The sequence below is a fragment of the Perca fluviatilis genome, chromosome 6 (assembly GCF_010015445.1).
Source record: "Perca fluviatilis chromosome 6, GENO_Pfluv_1.0, whole genome shotgun sequence".
NCBI lineage: Eukaryota > Metazoa > Chordata > Actinopteri > Perciformes > Percidae > Perca > Perca fluviatilis.
The window spans coordinates 25,881,759-25,906,231 of NC_053117.1; the positions used below are offsets into that span (position 1 = coordinate 25,881,759).

At 40.7% G+C, this 24,473-nt stretch overlaps 1 protein-coding gene across 4 annotated transcripts in view; it reads right to left on the minus strand.

The window, feature by feature from the left end:
* The window catches only part of msh3 (mutS homolog 3 (E. coli)), a 58,712-nt gene that overhangs the window by 26,839 nt on the left and 7,400 nt on the right, over positions 1 to 24,473 (minus strand). For all 4 annotated transcript variants that reach the window (XM_039802134.1, XM_039802132.1, XM_039802133.1 and 1 more), the window contains exons 5-18: positions 23,680 to 23,796; positions 21,887 to 22,004; positions 21,624 to 21,763; positions 20,664 to 20,830; positions 14,460 to 14,569; positions 14,142 to 14,256; positions 13,532 to 13,616; positions 12,142 to 12,251; positions 10,453 to 10,585; positions 7,381 to 7,568; positions 6,852 to 7,020; positions 6,463 to 6,527; positions 750 to 866; positions 362 to 469 (exon numbers count right to left, since the gene is read on the minus strand). In XM_039802134.1, the coding sequence (XP_039658068.1) occupies positions 362 to 469; positions 750 to 866; positions 6,463 to 6,527; positions 6,852 to 7,020; positions 7,381 to 7,568; positions 10,453 to 10,585; positions 12,142 to 12,251; positions 13,532 to 13,616; positions 14,142 to 14,256; positions 14,460 to 14,569; positions 20,664 to 20,830; positions 21,624 to 21,763; positions 21,887 to 22,004; positions 23,680 to 23,796 (1,742 nt within the window). The remainder of the gene's footprint in view (positions 1 to 361; positions 470 to 749; positions 867 to 6,462; positions 6,528 to 6,851; positions 7,021 to 7,380; positions 7,569 to 10,452; positions 10,586 to 12,141; positions 12,252 to 13,531; positions 13,617 to 14,141; positions 14,257 to 14,459; positions 14,570 to 20,663; positions 20,831 to 21,623; positions 21,764 to 21,886; positions 22,005 to 23,679; positions 23,797 to 24,473) is intronic.

The window sequence follows — 24,473 nt, forward strand, 5'->3', positions numbered from 1 at the left end:
TTTCCCCCAGTTTCCCATCGTTGTGCGTGTGTGCATGCGTTTGTGTGTGTGCATGTGTGCGTGAGAGAGAGTGGAAGAGATGTTGGCGGTTCGGCTGAGCACGCTGCTGAGCCCGGTGCACACTCCCACACACAGCCTGTCTGAGACTATAGGACACGACACAGCACACACACACACACACACACACACACACACACACAGGACACCCCCCCACACACACACACACAGGACACACACACAATATCCCACACACACACACACACACACACACACACAAACACACACACAAATTCAAACTCACACACAAGCATGCGCACACTCACACACAGCAATATTTACAGTCATCATGAGAGAACATCACCTGCAATAGTCCCCTTGTTTAGCCACCTCAGCCAATGAAAAGAGACAGTCCATGGTTGCTAGGTGACTAATAGCCCTTTTTATGGTGTGATAGTGCTCCCCAAACTGACTGCAGAGAGAGAGCGGAAAGAGAATTTCAAGTGTAAATTAAGGTAAGTACATACTGTGTTCTGAGCAGACGGCACTGACGGCGTACTTGAACAAAACAGACAGACAATTCTGGCAGGCTGAGAGCTGTGCAGGCATCTCTCTGAACCAGAGACTGACATGTTTAAGCAGATTTTCATTGAGTTTATGATCAACTGTGTGTGTGTGTGTGTGTGTGTGTGTGTGTGTGTGTGTGTGTGTGTGTGTGTGTGTGTGTGTGTGTGTGTGTGTGTGTGTCATACTCGAGAAAATTGGTCCACTCCCTCTGGCAGTCCAACAGAAGCTGCTCTCGGAGCTGCAGCAGCTTCTTGTAGCGCTCCACCAGGAAAGGAGAGTGATACCTGCTGACTGCCTTGGTGCTACAGAGGAGAGGGGATAAGAGGTGAGGTGGAGGAGCAGAGCAAAGAACGAAAGTGTTCAGTAAATACATATGACATGTCACATCCAGTGAGTGCTGGGACTGTCAGACACCACAGCTGCCTTCTCCATGGGTTATGACCAAATCAACAATAGACTTATTCTTTTGCTGTATTTTCTATTTGATTATTGCCTGAGGATGCAAAATTATCCAGTGGTTTTGTGATCCTCATGAAGGATTTGCAAGTAGTTCACAGCTTCTCATCGAAACAGAACGGGAGCCAGCAGATCCAACAATCTCGTTGGTTTCTAAAAAATGGATTCTGTCTTTTCTTTTTTCTTTTTTTTTTTTATTCTTTATTTTTGAAACATTGGGAGCAGTACAATAGTCAGATTTACATTTATCACATGGTCACAGTTCCAGTCTGTGGTCAAGACCAAAGTTCTCCAATCCCAACATTCCCATTTTTGTAAATATAAGAACACATTAGAACACAAAACAAAGGGTGCATTACTATATGAAAAATCTCTAATACATATAGGAGTGAAAGACAACAAACAATTATTTATTACGGTACAATAAAAAAAAAAAGGGAGTACAGTAGAAGTAACCCTTGATTACCACTATCTTAAGAGCATTCAAGACAACATTCCTGCATGTAGTCTTTGATTAACATAGGATACCCATTTTGACCATAAGACTACAAATTTATTCATCTGCAAACGGAGTGAGAATGTTAGTCTTTCCATCTGGTAGATTTCATTAACACATTCAATCCATCTTTCCAGAGTAGGGGGATCAGGGAGGAGCCAGTGTCTGGTAACAGTTTTCTTACAGGCAATAGTTAAAATTCTGAAGAGATAATCCGGTAAAAAGTCTGTGTTACCCAAAATAAAATTGGTAAACTTGAATGGTATTTTAAAAATATTTTCGATATCTTTGTGTATCTCTATCCAATATTGTTTTATTACTGGACAATCCCAGAGTATATGCCAATGGTTGGCATCTTCACTTCCACACTGCCTCCAGCACTTAGTCTCCTCCCCGGAGCCAGAAATTTTCTGTTTTGGAGTAATGAAAAACCTGATCAAACATTTCCAACCAAATTCCCTCCATGAATATGAGTTTGTGCATTTCCACTGTGATATGCAGCAATCATTCCACTCCTCATCAGTTATTTTCATGTTACTATCCCTTTCCCATTTTGTTTTCACATATAATGTTGAATTTGTTTGTTTATTCATAAATCCCTTATACAGCCGTGAAACAATACCCTTTTTTACTTTTGCCTGGTATGCCATCAGTATTTCGTGAAGCACTGGTTCCTGCAGGTCCAGGGACCTAATAGCTTCTTGATTGAGATAATGGCGTATCTGTAAATATCTGTAAAAGTCCTGTTTCTCCAAATTATAACTGGTTTTAAGTGTATGGAAATCTTTCACTTTACCTTTATCTATTAATGGTAGATGTGTTGTTATACCCTTAGCTATCCAGTTCTGGAATCCAACATCTGTTTGATTGGGTTTAAAATCAGGGTCATAGGCACACCATCTTATTATCTTCAGATTATCGTGCAATTTATATTGATGTTTAGCCTCCGTCCAGATTTTTAATTGTGATTTTATCCAAGGGTTTTCAATCTTACCTAGAGTCCTTTCTAAATCTTTATTTCCAAGTAGTGCCATTAAAGGTGGATCTGACATAAGAAGTACTTCAATGTCAACATTTTTTCCTAACCATATAAATCTAGAAATCATTTTGTCCCACTCTAAAAATTGCTTTTTTGTAATTTCTGCCGGGAGAGCTTGGAACAAAAATAGAAATCTTGGTAAAAGGTTCATTTTTACAGATTCGATTCTTTGTATTAGACTCATAAAGGGGGTGATGGTCCATCTCTTTATATTAAGTTTTATCTTACTCAAAAGATCATCATAGTTACACTTAGCTATAATAGTTATATCTTTGGGAATTAAGATACCTAGGTATTTTAATATGGTCCGGTCCCATTTAAGATTTAATTCATCGCTTACTGTTTTTGGAGGATTATAATTAAATATAATATATAATATAATCAATATCTGTGTCTTGTTTACATTTAATTTATAACCAGCATAGTCACCAAAGCTACAGAGTCGGAAATACTTTGGGAAGTGATGTGTTTGGTTCACTTATGTACAATAGCACATCATCGGCGTATAGCGCCACCTTGTGTACATCACCAGAAATATTTATACCTTTTATACTGTTTGTTTACCTTATTAATTGAGCTAGCGGTTCTATATAAAAGGGCAAAGAGTAAAGGGGAGAGTCCGCACCCTTGTCTTGTCCCGCGTTCTAGTTCAATAGTATTTGATAAATGATCATTTATTTTTATCTGCGCAGTTGGTTTTGTGTATAGTGCCCCGATCACTTTAACAAAATCTGAATGAAATCCGAATCTCTCCAGTACTCTATACAGAAAAGCCCAGCTTACGGAGTCAAAAGCTTTTTCAGCGTCAAGGCTAATCACTGCAGCTTGTATTTGGTGTTTTTTAATGTGATTTAGTATGTGTAATGTCCACCTTATATTATCATGAGTTTGTCTTAGTGGGATAAAACCTGTCTGATCAGTAGAAATGAGTTGTGGAAGTATCTCTTCAATTCTCTTCGAGAGAATTGATGTGAAGAGCTTGTAATCAATATTAAGAACAGAAATAGGTCTGTAAGAACTACAATTAAGCCGGTCCTTTCCCTCTTTGTGAATTACAGATATAGTGGCCTGTTTCCATGATGGTGGCATTTTACCCTCTTTTAGAGCCAGATTAAATATTTGAAGGAGGAATGGTGATAGCTCCATTTTTAATTTTTTTATACCATTCGGACGTAAATCCGTCTGGACCAGGAGACTTGTTTGCTTTAAGCCTTGATATGGCATAGGATAGTTCTCTTTCTGTAATATTAGTCACTAGCCTTTGATTTTGATCATCCGACAAAACAGGTAAATTAAGTTGTTTCCATCTTTTAACTTTGGTTGTGTGTATAATTGTTTATAGTAACTCTGGAAGGCCTGTTTAATTTCACTTTGTTTATAGACGCATTTCTTAGAATTTGGGTCTCTTATTTTACATATTGTGTTGCCTGTTTGTTGCTTTTGTAATTTGCTCGCTAAGAGTTTAGCAAACTTAGCCCCCGATTCATAGTATTTTTGTTTGGTATAGATCATCTTCTTTCGAATTTCTTTAAGTATAGTGCATTAATATTATTTCTCAATATTTTCAGCTTAATATTAAGCTCCGGTTTTAATTCTCGCTTATGTTTTCCCTCTAGCTCTTTTAACTCCCTATTTAACTCTGATAATCTAAATTGCCTAGCTCTTTTTTTCTGGACACAAAATGATATAATTTTACCCCTCATAACCGCTTTCAATGTGTCCCAGACGATTTCTGGGCTCACCTCACCATTAAGGTTTTCTTTTAGGAATATTTTTATGTCAGATTTGATTAATTTGGAAAATTGTAGATCGTTCAGTACACTTCTATTCAACCTCCACTATGTGTTTTTGAAATCATCATTTATTTCTACGTTTAGCAATAGGGGAGCATGGTCAGAAAGATCAATGTTTCCAATCTCGCAGTTACATACCCTATGGCGATCCCTTTTAAAAATGAAAAAATAATCAATTCTAGAGTATACTGTATGCGCATAGGAAAAGTGGGTATAATCTCGGTTTGTTGGATGTAAGTCCCTCCAAATGTCCACAATACCATATTCTGACATGAGGATCTTAATTTTCTTCTGCCAAGACGTTTGGGGAATCCGTCTTGAGGAGTCAAGCCTAAAATCAAGTCGAATATTCCAATCCCCTCCACAAATAAGTATACCAGTTGATTGAGCCATTAAATCAAATAGTTTCCTATAAAATGAAATGTCACTGTTTGGGGGAGCGCATACATTAGGATTCTGTCTTTTCATCGTCAGCATTAATTGATTTTTTCGGACACTTGGGCGCAGCTGAACAACACTGATATATTATCAGCTTATAAAGTTGTTGCTGAAAACGTATTAGCAAACAGATGCCTATTTACACATCCAGCAGACACGGCACAGCAATATTGGGTTTCTGGCCACCTGACGAATGAAGGTCCAATATTCACTTTCCATTTAGCTCTGTTGTGCTCTCCATCAACTCCTGAGGGAAATATCTGGCTCTTTAGCTGCTAAATGCTCCACGATGTTAATCAGCTAGGAGCTTTGTCAAACTCCCGATTGGTACTACTGAGTGTTTTGGCTGAAAGCAGCTGCATGCATGGAGGTTAAGAAGAACAGTGAGAGCGAACCAAAAGAGTAGAGTTGTTAACCCTAAAACCCAAACAATGAGTTAAAAGACGCTGAACGCTCCACAGAGCTGAGGGGAACTTTAGTCTGTGAGTGACTCCTTTCACATTACACATGTTGATCCACTGTTATTACAAAAAAATATTGATGTGTGCAGCTTCAAACTATTATGAGACTAGTTCCATCACCCAGTGACCTAATAGTATAGTTTAAAGGGGTGATAGAATGATTATATAGGGTATTTCACACTGTTCCTTAAGGTCTCCACATAGGGTATGTAACATTGGTTGGGCTGAAAATGGCCCGGATGCTGTTCTATGCGCCCTAATGCAACCCTGTGAAATAGCCCTAGAATGAAACGAGAGGTTTTCTCCCTTTTATGGTATGCTCATGAATATTTAAATGAGGTGCCCACTGATTGGTTGGTTTACAACGAGTGAAGCTGGAGACATTAGGTGTTGAACCGTATATGTTTGAGCCTGAATCAGAGGAAGAATCTGATGTAGAGGAGCAACCAGTCGCCCATAGATTGGTAAGTTTTGTCATTTACAGTAGCATTTACTTGCACCATGACCACGACCGGCAGCTCGCGGTACTCTGTACCCAGCGCACCATCACCTATGCTGGGGTAACTGAACCACCAACTACTGCTTACCTGGAGCACCACGCAGCTCGCAATGAAATGTGAAAAGTGTCAGCATTCCCTGTACAGCTTGGAACACTGCATTTACGACTGTGGTTCATTTTCAATATCCTTGAAAAACTTCCAAACTTTCTTCTTTGTAATTCTCGTGGACGTACACAGAGCAGCACGCAGCTAAACTAGTGTCTGAGATCTATGCTGGTCTCTATGTAAATCTTCGGTGTGACAAAGGTACAGACCAGAGCCAAATAAGGTACAGCCACCGAGTTGACGTCAACCATTAGCTTCGTTGGGATTCGCCCGTTTTCAATGGCAGTTTCAATTTGTGAGATTTGCTATGACAAGGTAAACTCGGGTTTTGCATTCTATGACCCCTTTAAAAAATTGTCGAGGGTTCGATTCTGGCCTTGGGACCTTTGTTCCATGTCATACCACTCCCCCACCCCCCCCATTTAAACACTGTCCTGTCACATAAAGGTGAAAATGCCAACAAAATAATCTCAAAAAAGAAAGTAAGAAATTGTTACTATGGTTACCTGCAGTCAAATACATGCATTTTCAATGGCAGAGAGAGAGTGTGTGTGTGTGTGTGTGTGTGTGTGTGTGTGTGTGTGTGTGTGTGTTGAAACTGTGAACTCACCTGCTGATTTTGACCCAGTCAGGTGGAACGGCGGATGTCAGCGAGTTCTTCACCTCAATCAGAAACTGAGGGTAGCGGAGGAAGAGGAAGACTTTGATAAATAAGACGGGAGCAGACGGACAAAAACAATGTGTCACTCCTGATTAAAACTGACACACACACACACACCTCAGATCATCACTGTGACTCTTCCACCTGAATCAGGCCATCAATCTCCTCCCACCTGTCTTTCACACACACACACACACACACACACACACACACACACACACACACACACACACACACACACACACACACACACACACACACACACACACAACCCACACACACACACACACACACACACACACACACACACACACACACACACACACACACACACACACCTCCTGTCCAGAGACAGTTGTGTAGTCGAGTGCTGGGGCCTTCAGTGTCTGTTGGACTTCTTCGCGGTGGTCTTGAATCTCATCGATGACAGTCTGGATCTGCTCCCTCCTTTCCTGCAGCACCGGGAAGCCGGACAGATCTGAGAATAGCTCTGTCTTGTTTCCCGACCTCCACAAACACAGACAAGAGTAATAAATGTGACAGAAGCTGGTAACAAATCATAGTACACATCCATGCATCCTGTTCAGGGGGAGAGACACACTATACAGGACCGTTTCTGAGACATAAAGTTGTTAGTCAGCCTACCTGTTCAGTGGAGTGACAGCAGGCATGTAGAATTACCTACTACAGAACATCGTATCTTACATTTTAAGGCCTAATTTTGCGCTACTGTAGTGTGTTTTTTTTCTGGAGATATCTCTGTGCGCTTATTTTTAGGTACGTTTTTTTGCATCGCTGCTCATGCAAAATAGTCCCCCAGTCCCTCCTGTTTACCTATACCTATTTCTCATGCGGCTGAATACTCACTTGGCTGCCTTCTCATTGAGCACCTTGAGGTGGCTGTGGGCTGGAGCCAGCAGATCAGGAGTGTCAAACAAGAGGCCTCGGAGCAGCGCAGAGCTGATCTGTGACTGGATAGCTGGGAGCAAGGCCTGCAGTTCATTTCCCAGGCGAGACAGACTGCTGTTAATCAGGTAAAACTCCTGCGTGGAAGACTGGAACACACGAACACACACGAACACACACGAACACGCACACGCACACGCACACACACACACATACACACACACACACATTAAGAAATGCATAATTGATGAAGCGTAAATGGTTGAGCAATCGGTGGTTAGGGGGTAAGGCAAGCTACAATTGATCATAACGTAATGGTCATTTATAAATAGGGTTGGGTACCATTTGGATTTTTACAATTCCGAATCGGTACTTTTAAAACGATTGCGATTCCTAAACCAATTCTTGAAAAACTGAAAAATGACATCAAAGAAAGGCTCTTTTATGGAGTTTTTTTTTTTTAATAAAAAATTATTTAAATTTAACAATATATTAACGTTTTAAAGTACTTACATATATAATAAGTAAACCTAAGTCACCTAACACATAACTACAATAATTTAACAAATAACTGTTACACTATTAACAACAAAATAAATGTTGTTGAGTTGGTATGCCAACCAGCTTCAAACTTTAGCAGTTCTTTTGCAAAAAATGACCATATTTGCATTCTCTGGCAAGATAGGACACCTCTCCTGCACAGGAGAAAACTCTCTCAGATGGTGTCCAAGAGGTCTGTACACACAGGTAGGAGTTTGAAAGTGTAGACAATTTGGGGAGGCTGTCCCGCCTCCCCCACCACCAGGCTACAGGCTCTTGTCCTGAACGTTAGACTAGCAGAGCAAGTGTAATATGTTTACTAGCAATCGTGCAGTCAGTGAATGGTTAATATGTTTTTACGTCCGTTTTGGTGAGCCCAGAGGGAAAATGTGGCATTTTAAAAGTAGCCTACATTTACGATAGCTAGCTAATGGTAGACTAAATAGAAAGTGTGATATTTTTACGTCCATTTCGGAGCGTGTACAAAAAGCCGTCTATCAGCAGTGATTGTAGAGTGCATGTTGCAGAATAGCGCAGACATGTGCTTCACACTGCGAGCGGGCATGTGGAACCAGTTTTCGGTACCCAACCCTATTTATAAACAGAAATACAGAAATATGAACAAAATGCAAATAATCTTTTTCTGTGTTCCTTTGTGTATGTGTTTGAGTGTGTGTTCTGTTTTACTGGGGGATTATGTAAACCAGCAAGATTAGAGAAATTAGGTGATGACCAAAGGCTGCCATTGATCTATTTTAATAAGTGTACAGTACAGGCCAAAAGTTTGGACACACCTTCACGTTCAATGCGTTTACTTTTTATTTTCATGACTATTTACATTGTAGATTCTCACTGAAGGCATCAAAACTATAAATGAACACATATGGAAATATGTACTTAACAAAAAAGTGTGAAATAACTGAAAACATGTCTTATATTTTAGATTCTTCAAAGTAGCCACCCTTTGCTTTTTTATTAATAAGGGAACAAATTCCACTAATTAACCCTGACAAAGCACACCTGTGAAGTGAAAACCATTTCAGGTGACTACCTCATGAAGCTCATTGAGAGAACACCAAGGGTTTGCAGAGTTATCAAAAAAAGCAAAGGGTGGCTACTTTGAGTAATCTAAAATATAAGTTTAATATAATTTAATATAAGACATGTTTTCAGTTATTTTACACTTTTTTGTTAAGTACATAATTCCATATGTGTTCATTCATAGTTTTGATGACCTCAGTGAGAATCTACAATGTAAATAGTCATGAAAATAAAGGAAACACATTGAATGAGAAGGTGTGTCCAAACTTTTGGCCTGTACTGTATATTTGGGTAATTGCTGACAATACACAATATGTCTATAATCTAAGCTTCTTTTGTTTTATGTTTCCTCAACATCAATGCAATTGCATCTTTAGACATAAAATCTGTGCTCATTTCAGATGAAATCAAGATAATGATTAATCAATGCTCTGCATGGAAATAGCTCAGAAGAGAGCCAATATTGAGGATTGTATATTGACTTGAATGACTTCAAATTGCCATTAGTGATGTCACAGTATAGTACCATGCCATGAAAGGTTAATGTGAGTCACACTGACAATGGTTTATGGCATTAATCACATGCTGCAGTTTTAATGGTCCCCCATGTCAGCAGCCCCTGTGATGCTCTTTTATGAACCCAGACAGTGACTGCAGAGCATAAACGTGCCCTCCCTCCCATTATGTCAATGGAGCCATAGAGACACAGGCCATTACACACAGGCACATTTAACTACTGATGGGCAAAATGACAATTATGGCCCCTGTGTGTGTGTGTGTGTGTGTGTGTGTGTGTGTGTGTGTGTGTGTGTGTGTGTGTGTGTGTGTGTGTGTGTGTGTGTGTGTGTGTGTGTGTGTGTGTGTGTGTGTGACTTCAGTGAAATTTGATCGTTTTCTTTTAACAATATATAAAAGGAGTCAGAAAGTTGAACATGAGCTCAGACCAGAGTGCTACACACACACACACACACACACACACACACACACACACACACACACACACACACACACACACACACACACACACACACACACACGATAAAGCCTTCTGACATTTCAAAAATGGGACCGATGGGAAATGAGATTGTGTCAGACAATCAGGTAAGTGCCACTGAGGTGATTGCTCCCTGTTGTTAATCAAGAAGCAGGCCATAAAAAAGAGAGAGGAAGTGGATGAGAGAAACAGCGAGAGGAAATTGTCTTGGTTTTCATTTTTATGCAAAACAGCAAGAAAAAGGAGGTCTGTTTTTTTTTTTACTGCCTTTGTCAGATTTTTGTAGTTTTGACCATTTTTTCTAGCAGTTTTTAACTGTCACTACATCCACAGATCTCAGCTAAGATGGTGAGTAAAATTGTATCATGACTGACAGAAATGACTACCAGTTCAGTTCTACAAAAATAAGGCCAATGTGGTGAAAAAAGATCATCATCCTTGGGGAAAGAGATTTTTACCTTTTTGTGGTATATGCTGCAGATGCCTCTCTCCAGGTCGGGTAAATGCGACAGCAGGGATTTGATAGAATTTAAAGTGAGAGAGTGCGACTCTAGGATCTCCTGCACAGCATCCTGCCTCTCTGAGATAGACCTGTGGGTTGATGAAAGAAAAGGAAAGAAGGAAGTAAGAGGGGAAAGAAAGACATTCGGAAAGTAGATATAAATGACAAAGAAAAAGAAATCAAAATGTTCAATCCCAGTCATCAGCAAAATACTAATATTTTCTTATTTGGAGAGCTGACTGGGACTTAAATGAAATTCACTGTACGTTTTGAACTTAGAGCAAATAACTGCTTAATTGCCACTAATTAGCGTCTTCATAAATTCGGTGATGTGCTGAGGTTTGCCAGTAGCCTGAACAACTTAAAGCCAACCTATCTATCTATGAAGGAAGGGAGATCAGTGTTATCTATGTGTTGAATTTTTTTAGTTTGTGATATTTTTTCCAGCAGTTTACAGTATGATTTAGATTGTCCAAAATGCATTCCATTAAAAACACAAAAATACAAATTTAGTCTGTGAACATAAAGTGCTGTGTGTGTTTGTGTGTGTGTGTGTGTGTGTGTGTGTGTGTGTGTGTGTTTGTGTGTGTGTGTGTGTGTTTTTTTTTTTCTTTTTTTTTTTTTTTCTTTTTTTTTGTGTGTGTGTGTGTGTGTGTGTGTGTGTGTGTGTGTGTGTGTGTGTGTGTGTGTGTGTGTGTTTTTTTTTTTGTTTTTTGTTTTGTTTTTTTCCTCATGTGTGAAATTTTGTAGAGGAGCTATCTGTATAATCTGAGAGCAGTGCTCAATCCACAGTTTTAATCCCTGCACCGTGGGAGGGAGAGGGCCACACATACTCGCACATATATATGGATAATAAAATTACACTGTAGAGAAGAGAACTGGAACAGTACTACAATAATACTAACAATATCAGTTATTATTATTAACAATAATAATAACTGAGAGGTTGTTTGTAGCAAAAGTGGCGTGAGCATTTTTATTTAAAGAGGTCACCTCCAGACCACGTTTTATGTGCGTTTTCACCCTGCAGCGTTTCTAAAAAGAGGAAGAATTGCTCCGCTGCGTGAAAAATAAGTAAGTCTTAACATTATGAGCACTGTCTTACACCCTCTCGAACACTGACTTATTTAATGTTCCTGGAAGTGTGGCCTATTTTGCCTATAGTTAGGCCTCAGAGGTAGTGCTTTCTCTCAAGCTTTGTGTAAATCCTGCATAACTGTGCTAGGACTGACAAACCATGGCCCTGTTTCAGAAAGCAGGATTAGTGAAAATCCTGAGATTGTTAACCCAGAGATGAGGCAAACTCTGGATTTTCACTTCTAGAAAGAACGGTAACTTAAACCCTGGGCCAGTTACCGTAGTAACTGACTCTATAAACCTGAACTGTATCGCTGGCAGGTTTTCTTCAACAAACCCTGAGTTTCGCTCTGTCTCCTCCCTCTTACAGAGCCGGGCAAGAAAGTGCCCTCACCATGGTTCCGTGATCCAGACAGCCTCACAGAGTAGACAAACTTGTGGCGTTCAGATTTATTGTGTGGCATTTGTGAAACTGAATGACAAGACTAGAGAAAGAAGTTGAATCGGTTCAGTTCAGCACTGACAGTTGAGCTGTGTCATCAGAGGTCAGAGGGTATCCTGTACTTACTGCGGGTCAGTGAGGGGCTGGCTCACCCACTTCCTCATCAGTCTCCTTCCAAACGGAGTGCGAGTGTGGTCTAACACCCACAACAGACTGCCCTTCACACCACCATCTGTCTGTCATCGAAAGAACACACACACAAACACAAAACACAGCTTACACGTACATTATTTGAATGTTGAAAAAGAAAACTATTATGATGTAATAACTATAAGAGGTGAACAGGTGATGGAAGCCATAAGCAACAGGTGAGGAGGTTTGAACTGAGCTTGAACTCCATGTGTGACACACATGCCACGGCAGCAGAGTCGTGCTGAACTTTTGAGCCGTCGCCCACGCAAGCGTGACTAGTCACTGAACATTTTCCTGTGATCAGATCGACGTTTAACTCACCCATTAGATTTTTACAGTCCGCTGTGCAACCATTACTGGAAACTGATTTCTACTAAGTTGTATAGACATACACTACCAGTCAAAAGTTCAGGGTCACTTAGAAATTTCCATTCCACTCCATTACAAACAGAATACCAGCTGAGATCAGTTGCATTGTTTTTTTTTACCAGGGCAGCAGTTTTCAGATTACATTATGTGCTTGCATAATTGCAAAAGGGTTCTCCAAAGTTTTCTCAGTTAGCCTTTTAAAATGATATCAGATTAGTAGTAGTAACAAAATGTGCCTTTGGAACATTGGATGAATAGTTGCTGATAATGGGCAATGTAGATATTGCATTAAAAGATCAGCCACCCACTCAGATCAGCTGGTATTCTGTCTATAATTGACCGGTAGTGTAATCTGGACAGTCTTGACATAAAAAGTGTTTGCACTGGAAGGTGTCCATCTACCTGGTAAGCTGCGTGACATTTCTAGCTGGCCGGCTGTCTATACTTATCTGCTGAAAGCTTGCCAAAATGGAAAACTCCCCGGACTCTTTTACTAAGGTGAATGTAACAAACATCATGTTCAAGCTTCCTAACTACTACACCTTTACAGTAAATTATTACTGACATGCAGTCAGCAGTCTCCCTCGGCCTTGTTCTAGCCAGAGCAGTAGAATTGAGACTCTGACTTGAGTCAGACTTAATTCACAAAAATGAGGACTTGAGACTTAAGTTAAAGTGGCTATATCAATATTTTTAAAATAGCAATGCATCAAAGGACAATGTCAAAACATGATGAGGTGGATGGGAATGTCATTAGCATTTTAGGTATTTAGTCATAAACTTAAGTATTGGACAAAAGTGATAATTCATGGCAATCCATCCAATAGTTGATGAGGGACTTGATTGTGCAGATGTTTCTTTTTGTCAATTAGTATGCACTAGAAGGTTATACAGCATGGTGCAGTGTAAACCATGTATCATCCTGTCAGACCCCACCCCTGAGATGTGCTTTTACCTGATTGTTGAGGATGTCCAGATTCCTGAGGGTGGCAGCACTGACGATCATAAACTCAGACTCACAGGACAGACGCCGGAATGAGCTGCAGGGAGCACAAAATCATATTAAAATACAGCTGCAAGATCAAACGATCAATGTATCGATTAGGAAGAGAAGGAGCTAAATGCTGCATTTTAAAGCAACACAAGTCTGAAATAAGTTGTAAATAGCATTGTTGTGTATGTATAAGGCGTAAAAACCCACATTATTCCAAGATTAAGGCTGCAACTTGTGATTATTTTCACAATCTATTAATCCAACGATTATCTTTGTCAAATTATTGATTGTTTAGTCTATGAAACAATTGCATAAAAAATACTCATCACAACTTCAGAGGTGACAACTTCAAATGTCTTGTTTTGTTCAACCAAAAGTCTAAAACCCAAAGTGACTCAGTTTACAAAGATATATAGTATAATAAAGAAAAGCAGCAAAGTCGAAAAGACGATTACTTTTCAATTAATTGTCTTATTGTTTCAGCATTGATTTAGGATTTCAATGGTTTACCATTGTGAACACTGGATAATTACGATTGCAGCCTGTGTTGCTAAGTATTCAGTATATGTACCTTTCACTCCTAAGAACTCTTTCTAAGTTGAATTCTTGGAGGTACTGGATGAGCGGCCCCAGACAGCAGATCACTTGGCTCTCCAGGGAAGCTACACTCGACAGAGAGCGAGAGCCTGGAGGACAGAGACACACAAACATGCCACATGTTCACAGATAAAACACAGCCATGAGTCACGGGCCCACTCCTCAGACACATCCACTGTGTTACAGCTGAATGGCTGTCTTGGTCTCAATAAGAGTATGTGAGCCACTGAAGGGAATAAAGAGTAAAACATTAAAAAGAAAAGGAGGCACACAGCGGCACAAACAAACACACCTTTCTCCTGGGTGTGGCAGTAGAACTCGGTGGCTGTGTTCATTGCAGAGGCAAACTCAAACTGAGCGCTTTCCCTCTTCTCAATTCTCACTTGGTCATCAGCCTGAGCGCTGGAGGGGAACAACATGACAGGTTCAAGAGGTCAGTGGTGCTTGTACGGACAGACAAATGAGGAGAACACAACATCCGATATCTGATTATTTTCCTGTCTGTGAGAAAAATTAGACACAGCAGCACCGCATGTTCCAGCCGTCCTTTTGTTCAACTAGACTCAATGGATGCACACAAACGCACATGCAAAGCTCAGTCACACACACACAAGCACACACTTTCCCTGCATCTCCCTGTTGCTCCATTCACTCGCTCGGCGTTGCGGCTTTCAAGGACTCAGTTGCTTTGTCCACTCTGTTGTTGCCAGAGCAACCAAGGCAAACACGTGGCTCTCGACGCAGTGCTGGAACATTTTCTTTCTTCCGTTTCCTAATGCTCACACACACACACACACACACACACACACACACACACACACACACACACACACACACACACACTTACTTCAGTCAGTGGTCAGACTGGGAGCAAAAGATTGTATACATGTGATCAATAGACCAGTGGTGCAAATACGACCAGTGGTGCAAATACGACCAGTGGTGCAAATACGACCATTAATCATTTAACCAGTCAATTCAACCATATTATGAGGTTTACAAGAACAGCGACAATTGCTGGTATTGATCCAGGAACCGTAGCATTTCTGCAAAACTAACCAGACCTAGCATTGTGAACCTGGGATTAGACAGTCTCAGTCGGTCTTGAGGTTCACAGGAAACTACAAAGCTGGACACTGGTTCAGGTTTATGCAAACAATTGATCACTGTGGGATGGTACTTATGAACTTATTTACAACAGTGTTTTGAGGTAAACGCTAATGTCAGCAAGCTAACATGCTTATAATGAGGATGCTCACATGCTGATATTTAGCAGGCATAATGTTTACCATGTTACCTTTTTCAGTTGAGCTTGTTAGCATGCAACACAAATAACAGTCTGGTGGGAATATGAGTTATTTGGTCACAATACATAAAAGTGTTGCGCAAATGATGATGCCGCTGGATGAAAAGTCAGAGGACATGATCGGGATTCATCTTCTGGGGACCAGGAATGTCTGTACAACATTTCATGGCATTCCATCCAACATGGCTGGGAAGAATGGTGGGCCGACAGACAATGCCATCCATGGAGCTTTAAGCGAAATCAATACATTATCCCCAAGTAGTTCCAACAAACACTGTTCATGGGTTAGAAATGGAAATATTTTTCAAATACCAGTTTTTAACACTGAGCACTACAAATAAAATTCCATTCAACTCCATTGTATTGGGGGGGCAACATATAACTCACACCCATATTGAATGTTAAAGGTTAAGCCAGAGAGAGAGAGAGAGAGCAGAGGTTAATGTGCACAACAGATTAAGGCGCTCGATTACTATTACTATTATCTATTGCTGTAGGGTGATATAAAGCTCTGAGTGCCCACTTAAATCAAGTGTGTGTGTGTGTGTGTGTGTGTCTGCAACACTTTCAACAGTGTCAGTTATCGACTTAATCTTTCAATAAGTGAGAAAAGCATCAGCCAGTGAGCTTTTCAGTTGCTCTAATCCCTGTCACTGCTCTGATCCTGACTCCAGGCTGTGGATGAGTAAAGCAACTAATACTGCACCTAGCTACTACCAACCTCCCAGGGACTCATTACCTGGCACTCCATGGACACACATACATCCCGTTGCCTGGGGGCCCGTCTTGTCAGCCCACCCCAGAGACACGGAGGCTGACGAGTTACCAGTAGTCACAAAAATCCTCTGTTTTAAATGCTCACCTGGGTGGGTCTTGCTTTACTATTTTTGATGTGTTGGAGTGATATCACTGTAATGTTAACAGATGCTGACATCCTTCCAAGTGTCATTCTTTTCAGTCTGATGAATCGTGATTGAGAAGGGAAAAAAAAAAAAATCACCTAGAAAAATATCTTGAGAGGTCGCCAGAAGTAGTGATCTGTAACAGGCCTGTGTGAATATAAAACTTTGAATTTTCTGTCTGAGCTGAACAGACAAAGCTGCCATGTATTTGTATAATACAGGCTGCAAATTGAGAAGAGCCTCGTCTCTGATGAGCACAACGCTAGAGAGCAGTGCTGTTTAAACAAAATAATTGGACTGGCCTTTACAGGCCCAGCTCCGCTATAATCACTCAACACGGACGGCTGAAAAAGAGAAATGAATACAAATGGTCCCAATTTTCCAGAATTACATTCAAACAGAGGGGGGAAAGAAATAAGTAAAGAAAGTGGCCACTGAAATAAAAAGAAAGGTGAATAATGAGAAATGTGCACCATCAAAGAGTCAAAGACAAAAAGAGGCAGAAAGTAGCAGACATCGCTCACATTTATCCAACCATCCCCTTCTAATCTAATCCCCTCCACTCCCTCCCACTCCCTCGTTTCATTTTCACGGCATAATGCAATCACAGGCAGCCTCCAGAGGAACCAGTCCCCACTGGTGTGAGCATGCTGGGTGCAGACTGTCGAGAAAGATGAGACGAATGGTGGCACAATTGGAGGCAACAGGTTTCTGGAATACATCAGTTCAACAGTCACTGTCGCTGACCGTGTTAGTCAGCCGATGAACAAAAGGACAAACTGTTTAGCTCTTTTTGATCTAGTGGTTCACACAGCAACCTGCGTGCATTAAATGAAAGTCTGCCTTTGCATCAGAGATTTGGTTGAAGCTTGTTAGTCCAACATACAAGCTGTAGTACTTTGTGTGTGTATTCTGAGCTAATCACTGGAAAGATACTCCGCTACGTGCATAAAGGATAGGTTCACATTTTTCATTAAAACAACAGCCCCATATGAACATTAAAAGATGTTTTTCTGGCTACGTAATTCTTAGTGTTCATACTGGCCACTAAAAGAATCCTTCCTAATGCACTTTGAATGTAAGTGATTGGGGGGGAAATCCAAAGTCCTAATACGCTAATATGAGGCTTCAACTGTCAAGTGGATATCTTCTCAAGTTGCAGTGTTTTTTGAATAAAATTACCTCCTTGTTTTTACCTGGACACCGGTTCACTATTGAGTTGCAATGGACAAATAGAAAAATGATGACATTTTGGATTAAAAAGGCTGCAACTTGGAAAGATATCCACTTGATTTGAGCAATTACGACCGCTGAAGCCTCATATTACCTTCAGATAAACTTTTGTTGCACAGAAAAAGGACTGTGGATTTGTGACTGTGAGAGCGCATTAAAAATATGTTTTAAAGGTCAGTATGAACAGGAGGAACTATTACTGCAAGCAGTCCTGTTTTAGTGTTTTAATGACTATTGTTTTTAAGACATGAAAACTGGTCAACCTATCCTTTAATTACTTGCATTTTAACACCTAAAATGTTTACTTTATCCAAACATATTTCTTGTATGGCAGTATTTTCCATGAAGGTGTTGATAATATTACTCGGAATACTTTTTCCACCACTTCTCTCTGTAAGAGCTTCCACTAACTAAATTGTAAATGTTATGTACATTGTGAAACTAGGATGCATTCAAACTTCCCAGCAGCGTTCCATATTTTTGTTGTACTGCACATTGCTGCAGCTCCTCTTTTCACCCTGTGTGTTGAGCTCTCTGTTTTAGCTACCGCGTGAGGCATCTCACTTCTGTTCCATCTTTGTTGGGAGTCGCACATGCGCAGTATTAAGGCAAGCACTGCTAGCTAGTCAGCTGCAGAGTATGAGGGAGTGCCATGCCAGCAGCTAGGCCAGCATTATAACGTGCGTTACAAAGTGACGAGCGTTCGTCACAGAAGTAAAGGCTGGACTACAATAGAGCTGTTTGGAGCAGTGTTTTCTGTTGGAGATGGTAAGTCACTTTGGGCTTTTTCACTTCGTAAACCTATAACATGCACAAAAAAAGATATCTAACACAATAAAGGAAAGAGAAAAAGCCAAAAAGCATAATATGAGCGCTTTAAAGCCTCACAAATGAAGCTCAGCACAAGTTCATTCAGGAAGACTTCTATGCTTCAGATTTCTCTCTCTCCCAACCTGATCAAGCTGAATGTGGGCATTTACTCTTTCAGTTAAACCAACCAGATTTTGCAACAATCTCCATGAGCTATCGCGTTTTGATTTAACACCATGTTCATTTAACTTATTTCACTCTAAATGAAGTCTCTCCTGCCCAACACTAGAGCCTACTGGGGCCTCCAGACAACATTTATTAACTTTTAATAACTTTAAACCTATAGTGTGGAGTTTCTGTCACCCCCATGCGGAATTCTAAGCAATTTCAACAACACCGTGGGCGCATCCACATGACGCAAGACTTCAGCGATCAATTGCACCACCTCCACGCAGTTGCTAGTAGCGTTTAACCCATCAAACCAAGGAGGACACGGAGGATTAAAAAAAACACAATGGACTCTTCAGAAGAGGTAATTATCTTGTAATTTGTATGTCCTCTTCGTCTCCAAAGCTTAACGGTGCTGTCGTCCTTTCTCAGCGGTGACGTAAAACACATGACTCAAGCTTCTGCGCGGGAATATTGCAGAGGCCTGTACTACGAAGCAGGATTTGGCGTTAACGAGCTAACTTAAGGCTCAACCCAGGATTTTCTGTACTACGAAGGTGGATCAGTTGTTATCGGGTTCAATCGCCGTGGTAACTCATGCTGAACGCCTAACCTGGTCGGGAGCAGGTTAAGTTGGAGATCAGAGATCAACCGGTGTTAAAGCACCGCCTACTGACCAATCAATACTCGATTGATAACAGCGTCACCGTTCTTAAAGAAGATCAGGCGGAGCTCGGTGCAGAGAGAGAGAGAGAGAGAGGGAGGGGGAGAGGGAGGAAAAGAGAGAGAGAGAGAGAGAGAGAGAGGGGTGCGCTCATAAAAGTTAAAACATTGAGAGACCAACAACCCCGTTAACATGGGTATTTTTATGAAATATAGCCTATATATTCTAATGGGAGGGAATTAGCCTACATATCGGCTTCTTGAGCCGTGTGTCGCCAATGCGCACATCGGTTTGAATGATGTTTTTATATTTTTTATTTGCTCTCACGGTGGTTTCACACTGCCAGGGTTTCAACTGAAATAATAGGCTAAAGCAACGACAGTTTATGGAAAGCACAAGTGTAATTATGGTCAGATCTTGGTCCTGACTGATGAGGAAGTGATATTAATAAGCGTTGTGATTTAAACGTCTACAGCGTCGGCTATTTTTATTTTTTTTTGCCAGCTGTCCTCCTGTTTTAGGAAGCAGCGACTGTATTGCGTTTTCCCTGTAAAACCGTGTCTGTGTTCTTCATATTTATGGAGAATTATAATTTGCTCTTCTTATATAACATGCGGCTCTGGTAGATGTTTGCGATTGGTCGTGGTGCGCAAACACCGCCTCTTTTATGTGAACGCGCGCGCCGCTGGATTGGGAAACCCTGAGTTGACTGAACTAGTTGTTAACCAGCGTCCTAGTACAGGTTATGCGGGACCGTGGTTGTTAGGTTAGGTGAAGCTGGATTACTGAAAGAAATCCAGGACATGTTGATCTTGCTTCGTAGTACAGGCCTCAGGACTACACCATTTTGTAAACATAGCCATGCTGAGAAATGCAGAGATAGTTTTGTGGCGCTGATAGGCTTAATTAGCTTTGTATCAACTCATTTGGCAATGGCTTGAATGTAAGGAACGTTCATTAATTTAAAATAGTTGCGCACTAACTTTTTTTTTTAATTTATAACTACTTTACAATTTTGAGCAATGAAACAAACTCGATACATCATCTTACAAATATCCTTATTTCTAAAACAAGTACAAAAAAAACTCTTTAGGGGAAAAGTCAGTCTATGAACTTTTTAAATAAATAAGCCCTGGATGAACCCTGCGGTGAAACCCAGGGTGCTGAGGGCCATTATCTCACATTGATGTCCTCATCCAGACTGAGCCCAGAGAGCTCTAGACAAAACAACGGTCTACCTGTGTTAGTGTACCTACCTAGTGTAAACACAATCCCTCAGATTGAAGTAGAATACATCTCAAAAACACATTTTTGTAATTACACAGATAAGCAACACACTTCAACCCTTCAGTAACATCCTGTCATGTAGTAAATGGGTACAGACTGCCCCCTAGTGTCCTGACAGCAGATTACCTGGCACTGGCGATGCTCTGCAGGAGTCTGTGGGTTTCTTCAGAGAGGTCAGAGGGCACAAGGATCTCCACAGGGTTAATCTGTAGGACACGACCCTCCAGCTCAGAGCGAGACTGACCATCAGGGAAACAGTCCAGTAACACGTCTCCTGTGCTGGGCTGAACCGCCTGCATACACAAACACACGCTTGAAAATAAATGCACACAGCGAAGACAACAATGTGTTTGGGTTGTTTTTCAGGGGCAATATTTTGTTTCTATGAAATAATAGACCTTTTTCACGGCAGACATGTTGACATGTCATAGTAGGAAAATCACAGGTGTATTCAAAACCATTAAAGATGGCTGCATTCCATTTAGGAGAGGCCCTGGTATTGTGCATGCTGACTCACTGAAATAGCTTACTGGGACACTTGATGGAATTGAGCAATCATTAAGGTTATCAATTTCAGCTGTGCTTTTCCTGCTATGACAAGTCAAAATGTCTGCTGTGAAAAATGTCCATACCTTCATATTACTCATATAATAATGACTAAAAGTGTGTGTTTTTTTAATAAAAGTTTTACTTCACGTTAAAATGCTCTTCTTACTTCTTAACAACCAGCAACATTAACTTTTATTTAATTAGTCTAGCATCACTTTATTCTCCTTATCAGGACTGGGTGATATGGATATGATCTTCCAATTCAGCATATGTAATTTTGTGATACTGTTATATATATCATCTGGGATTCAATTGAGAGTTTTTTTATGAAAAAAATAACCACATGGGAATATATCCATCCATCGTCATCCACTTCTCCAGGGTCGGGTCAAGGAGAACAGCTCCAGCATGGGACACATATGTTTTTTGGCTAATCCGGGGAACTAAATGCCCGACAAATCAAGGATCAACTGAGAGAACTTAGATGGCATTCAAAAGAACTGGTAATTAACAACGAGCTTATAATATCAGACTCACCACCAGCCCCACAGTGAGCTGCTTCTTCAGTTTATCCCAACTCTCACTGATACACAGCAGGAAGCTGTCAGGAGGGTCCAACACCACGTCACCACAGCCCCCCTCCTCCACATCCCCCAGTCTGCAGACCGGGTTCACATCTCAGAAAATCTGTCAAGGACACTGCTTAACAGAGCTGTTTTAAGGACACGGACACACACACACACACACACACGGACACACACACGGACACACACACGGACACACACGGCATATAAGGATACCCTCTCCCACCAGAGTGGACTTGGTGTACAGAGCACACAGCTGACGAGTGAACAGAGCGTTCTTATTGGCCCCTGAGGCCTTGATCGCAGACGTCTCTGTCTGCTTAACCACGCCAACCTGGAAATTAAAGACGATAATGTCGAGATGAAAAACATTATGAATCGACAGCTTTTAAATAAAAGCTGGTTTAAGTCTTATTTCTCTGATCGATCTCAATTTGTTAATGTTAATGATAAATCCTCTAAGTACGCGATATTTAACCATGGCGTTCCACAAGGCTCAGTGCTTGGATTTTATTCTCCTTATATATGCTTCCTCTTGGTAATATCATTAGGAAACACTCAATTAACTATCACTGCTATGCGGACGACACCCAATTATACTTATCAATCAAACCAGACGAAACCAGTCAGTTAGCTAAACTTCAAGCATGTATTAAAGATATAAAATCCCGGATGACCTACAATTTTCTGATGTTAAACTGTAACAAAACTGAAGTTATTGTGCTGGGCCCTAAACACCTCCGAACTTCATTATCTAAAGATATAGCTACTCTGTCAGGAGTTATTTTTGATCAGGATATATCCTTTAACGCCCACCTAAAACAAACATCGAAAACAGCCTTTTTTCATCTTCTTAACATTGCCAAAATTAGGAATATCCTGTCTCAAAACAACGCTGAAAAACTAGTCCATGCATTCGTTACTTCCGGGCTGGACTATTGTAATTCCCTACTGTCAGGTTGCTCAAATAAGTCCCTTAAGACTCTCCAGCTGATCCAGAATGCTGCAGCACGTGTTCTGACGAGAACTAAGAAAAGAGATCATATTTCTCCTGTTTTAGCTACTCTGCATTGGCTTCCTGTAAAATTCAGAATTGACTTTAAAGTCCTTCTCCTGACCTACAAAGCCCTAAATGGTCTAGCACCATCATATCTAGAACAGCTCTTAGTACCTTATTGTCCCACTAGAGCACTGCGCTCCCAGAATGCAGAGTTACTTGTGGTTCCTAGAGTCTCTAAAAGTAGAATGGGAGCCAGAGCCTTCAGCTACCAGGCTCATTTCCTGTGGAACCAGCTCCCAGTCTGGGTTCGGGGGGCAGACACCGCCACCACATTTAAGAGTAAACTGAAAATTCTACTCTTTGATAAAGCTTAGAGTTAGGGAGTGAGGAGTTGCAGCGTCCACCTAACCCGGCCCACCTGCTTCTCTTCGTAGTCATCAGATTTGTTTATCATATAATCAATAATATAGTGAGAGTAGAGGGAGGCAAGCCAGTACAGCCTCTCATCAATTTTCATTTGTTTCCTTTTGTATGCATCCTGTCCCAGAACTGCTTGTTACTAACCTAGCTCTGGGGAGTTTACTGACCGGAGTCCTTATGTTTCTTTTTCGCAGAGCTATGCTCTGCGATTCCCTGCAATGTCCAGCCGCGTCCCGCTGCGTCCGCCGCATCCACCCATGCTCTGCAGCGCCACGTTTCATCCCGCAACGTCCTGCTGTTCATCACTGTTCATCACACCCCCAACCGGCCCCGTCAGACACCGCCTATCAAGAGTCTGGGTCTGCCGAGGTTTCTTCCTAAAAGGGAGTTTTTCCTCGCCACTGTCGCAATAGCCACTGCTAATGCTTGCTCTTGAGGGAATTACTGTAATTGTTGGAGCTTTGTAAATTATAGAGTGTGGTCTAGACCTACTCTATCTGTAAAGTGTCTCGAGATAACTCTGTTATGATTTGATACTATAAATAAAATTGAATTGAAATACGAAAAATATGCAAGATTTATTTCATACCTTGTGTCCGTGGGACACCAACCGCCTGACGTGAACAAACAGACGGTGTGTGGGGATGCTGCACGTCATGAAGTTATGATCCAGGTGACAGACGATATTCAGCTCCTTCGCAGCAACCTGTTCACACACAAAGAGATGACATCGGTGCTGCCTTTAAGGATAATTGAGGTCACATTGAGTGCTCAGGCAAATTAGATTTTGGTCTGAAAGTAGTGCACATAAAACTTGAATTAAGAATAAAGTCTATATATATATATATATATATATATATATATATATATATATATATATATATATATATAAAAATTTCCTATTAGGGGGGCACAATATTGACAAAATGTGATATTGCGATATCAAATATGAATACTGTGATATCAATATTCATTTAGATATTTTTAAACCTATGCAAAATTACAAAAGTTACAGGAAAACGCATCAAAATAGATTCAATTATAAAAAAAATTTAATAACAAATTAAACAAGTTTTCTTACAACACAAGGTTTATTTCAACTGACAGTCATATTGGACTGGTCCAACATGAATAAATAAATAAGGACCATGTCTACAGAACAGGACATGTTTTACTGGTGCTACAGTATAAAATAAATAAATAAATAAATAAATAAAAGAGAACAGGACACAACTTTTCTTTCACTTCTCTGATTCTTTCCGTTTTGTTGTCTCTATCTCTTTCTTCACTTACAACTGTCACTCTGTCGAAATATGCACACACGTGGTATGCTCCATAGGGTATGTCACCTAGTGGACCCCGTGCACTGACGTGTACTAACAT